Source organism: Monopterus albus, unplaced genomic scaffold, assembly GCF_001952655.1.
Source record: "Monopterus albus unplaced genomic scaffold, M_albus_1.0 scaffold128.1, whole genome shotgun sequence".
NCBI classification, from domain to species: domain Eukaryota; kingdom Metazoa; phylum Chordata; class Actinopteri; order Synbranchiformes; family Synbranchidae; genus Monopterus; species Monopterus albus.
In genome coordinates, this window is record NW_018128008.1 from 631,957 (window position 1) to 635,486 (window position 3,530).

A 3,530-nucleotide genomic window follows, 5' to 3' on the forward strand; every position below is an offset into this window, starting at 1 on the left:
TACAAGCCATTTTACATTGGAAATCCAAATCTAGCTGCTATTTGAAAATTGGCCTTATAAAAAGTAATTGTTACAATGCATTTTTGACTTAAAATGGATGTGGTGCACCAAATGACCAAGAGATTGTTTTCAATTGCAAACCAAACTTTTTTTTTATTATTAAATAAATGTGTGAACAATCAAACAGTGGTTATGTTGTTAGGCAGAGCAGTTAGCGTGTCCAAACTACCAGAGCCCTCCTTCCATACATACTGCACCCTGGCCTTACTTTGCCAGGTTCTTTGCACATAGAGCTTTACTGGGCCATTTCTCCCAACTCCTTGGTTAGACATTCCCCTTTGTGTCCCAGCATGGGTTTTCAACAATAAAACTAATTTTTAACATCTGTTATACTGAACAAAAAATATATATAAATAACAAACTACTACTACTACATGTATATAAAACTACTTTCTTTGCACACAAACACTAAATAACACTTTCAACTATAAAACCAATTTCTCACATCTATTATTAGAAACAAAAATATATATAGAAATAACAAAGTCAGTGTTTATTTAACACTTCTTTTTTTCAGTTCTTGGGGATTTAAGAGCTACCCGTCTGGCAGCTCTTAACGCCCTCCTGGAGGCCTTGAAAGAAGACTCCAGCGGGCTCAGGCGCACCATGAGATTGATGTACATCTCCCTCTGTGTCTTGACTGGTGTCTGTGGAGTAAAAAACATATTGAGTGCTTAGTACTTTCACCTCTCTTTTTCTTTTCTCTATTTTCTGTATTTAATTAATTTTTAAAAACACATTTCTTACAGATGCTGCTGGCCCCGCAGTGACGTCCTCCTCCTCCTCTTCCCCCTGCTCCTCCTGTCCCTCTTCCTCCTCCCGTCCCTCTTCCTCTTCCTCCATCTCCAGCTCCCACCTTTCCTCCTCCAAGCAGGAGTCTCCCGACTCCTGGAAGGGGAACGCCTCGTCGCTCAGCGAAGTGCTATCACTTTCCTCCTGCGCTGTAGCTTTGCCGGGGCAAACCTTCTTGGCCTTTGGCGGGGACGAGGGTGAGCCACCAAGGTGGGGCAGAGTGGAGGCCTCCTCGAAGTGCCGCCTCATCGCACGCGACTGCTCCATGTCCATATGGAGGGCGTAGTAGCGGTCTGCCGTGGTGGTATTGTGGCACATGAACTTGGCCACTTTGCTACGCACCTCCGGAGTGTGCACGTTCTTTGCCTGCAAGGAGAGACAGTGAGAGAAAATGAGTGACGCACGAGGAGCGAGCGGTGGAATGAACTTAAACGAACAAGCAAGCAGAATCTCACGTGTGCAGACACGGCGGTCCTCAGGTCAATGAAGGTGGGCTTTCCGGGCAAGCCCATCTCCGCCCACGCCTCCTGCATATACCGGACCAGGTTCTTCAACGGCCCTTTTCCAGGGGTGAAGAACACCCGGTCCCCCGCCGGATTGCAGGTCTCCCTCACCTGGAGCCACTTGAGGAGCCAGCCGTACTCCTCCGGCTCCAGGAAAATCTGTGCCGGCCCAAAGTCCTTGGAGGTCTTGTGCTCATTCACCTGCGATGCGTTGTTACAAAAATAAAAATATATCAATAAATAATCTGAATGAATGAATGAAGTGACACTTGAGAGATGTAGCCAGGTGAGCTCGGTCATACTTACACGGATGACGTAGCCCGTGGGAGGCCGGCCCTCAGTGGCCGCCCCCCTGACCTCTGCCACCGTCATAATCTTGAACACACCCGGGCGGTGCCCATAAATTGATGCAATGAAGGCGCTGTAATAGCCGTAGAAGGCGTTCCGGAGCTGGACGGTGTAGTCCTCCCGGAGTTCCTCTGAGGGGGAAATGGCAGAAAGGGTTAAGCGAGTGAAAAATGTGATGTGGTGGTGGAGAGAAAGCGCAGCGTGTGTTCAGGGTGAGGTGAACAAATCTTACTCAGCAGCTTAGGAATCGCCTTCCTCGCACCGACCTGGCACCGCCTGAGCGACTCCTGGGAAACGACTTTGGACAACTTTTTGTCCTTGGTCGTCAGCTGGTGGGCCAACATCTTTTTTGAGATTGATTTTATGGCCTGTCTCACGGCCCGGATCACACCAGTGATCTGGCTTTGGGAGAGCCTGGCCAACTTCGGGGGGGTCTCCTTAAAATAGACCATGAATTGCAGGACATTCCTGAGGTAAAAGTATGCCGTGGTGACGTTTTTCCCCGACGCGGACAGGACGTTGGGCCATCTGCGGGGGGAACACACATACAGTCATAGGTTGATGCATGCATACATACATACATGTCAAACCCAGAAAGAAGCAAGCGAGCAGCGAGACCGCACTTACTGGATGATCTGCTCCGCCTTATCTAAAAAGCGCCAGGTTGCCAGGGAGGAGTCCTTGCCGGCCATGAAGGCCAAAAAGGACCTGATGCGGCTGACCTTCGAGAAGGCATTCTCCCGGTGTTTTGCAGAGGGACAGCTGCCCTCGTGGAAGGCCTGGTATTGTTTAAAGTAATTTTTTGTTAAAAAAATCACAATAAACATTTCATTCAATAAAACAAACGTGCAGAGATGAAAATGACATGGATCAAAAACACATTTACTTAATACCAACTGCCAAAATGTAGTAATACCCACCCATCGACTCTGGGAACTTTATGTGGCGAATAAAGGTCCCTTTGCCCTTCCCTACAAAGAGCCTTTTAGCCGCTTTTCTCAGGCCTTCCTCCACGCCTTCCGCGCCTTCCACCCTGCCAGGTATTTTTGCCGCTGGCTCTGCCACTGGTGCAGGGTCAGGGTCAGGCACATATGATGTGCCTGGCTGCTCGTCATCTTCCTCCTCCTCTCTTCCTCTCACTGCCTCCTCCTCCTCCTCTCTTCCTCTCACTGCCACGGTTGCCTCCGTTCCCCTCTCCTGAAAAAAAAAAAAAAAAACACAGGGAAAAAGCTTAATCATGTAACTTTGTCACTAGTGTCAGCCAATTTAATTCACTCACTAACCTTGGAAAGCCGGTGGAACTTCTTGGCCAGCTTTTGATAGCTGGCACGGAGCTGTCTCAGCTCTTCCTCCAACCGCTCTATCTTCCGGTCTTTCTGCATCCCCGCCTGCTGCCAGCTCCTCAGTTGCGCCACATAGTCTGGGTTCAGGCATTGTGGCTCTTCCATCACTTCAAGAGGAGGCACTTGCTGGTATCCTTCCTCCTCCTCCTCCTCCAGACCCAGATCCAAGCACGAGGCCAGCGGCACTGCTGGGGCTGTGGACCGCAGCTCTTTTAGGAGAGCAGGTTTTTTGTTTTTGGCAGCGTCATATCTGAAGAAAATAAATAAAAATAAATCAGACACATAATAATAATGAACAATAATTGTGTTGTAAAGCATCCACTATGCTCTCCTGTTCTTTATTCATTATTATTATTATTATTATTATTCTGGGATAAATTTCATTGAACTAATTTCTGACAAAGAAAAACTACTTAAACATTATTGCTTTGAATAACTCGGTTTTTAAATAAACAATCATTTGGGAGATGGTCTGTGTGCCTGG

General features: G+C 47.7%; 1 protein-coding gene across 1 annotated transcript; it reads right to left on the minus strand.

Annotated features, from left to right (window-relative positions):
• Positions 1-425: 425 nt before the first annotated feature.
• Positions 426-3,262, minus strand: LOC109967386 (uncharacterized). Its single transcript, XM_020612913.1, has 7 exons — positions 2,987-3,262; positions 2,331-2,900; positions 1,936-2,231; positions 1,662-1,834; positions 1,308-1,556; positions 808-1,218; positions 426-707 (listed from the first exon to the last, which is right to left on the minus strand). The coding sequence occupies exons 2-7, from the start codon at positions 2,528-2,530 to the stop codon at positions 558-560; spliced, it is 1,479 nt and encodes a 492-aa protein (XP_020468569.1). The 5' UTR covers positions 2,531-2,900; positions 2,987-3,262; the 3' UTR covers positions 426-557.
• Positions 3,263-3,530: the final 268 nt, after the last annotated feature.

Coding starts and splice junctions, on each gene's coding strand:
- LOC109967386 (XM_020612913.1), bottom strand. CDS start 2,530: ATGTTTATTGTGATTTTTTTAACAAAAAATTACTTTAAACAATACCAG. Junction 2,232..2,330: donor AAGGCGGAGCAGATCATCCA/GTAAGTGCGGTC, acceptor TTCCCCCCGCAG/ATGGCCCAACGTCCTGTCCG. Junction 1,557..1,661: donor CCACGGGCTACGTCATCCGT/GTAAGTATGACC, acceptor AACGCATCGCAG/GTGAATGAGCACAAGACCTC.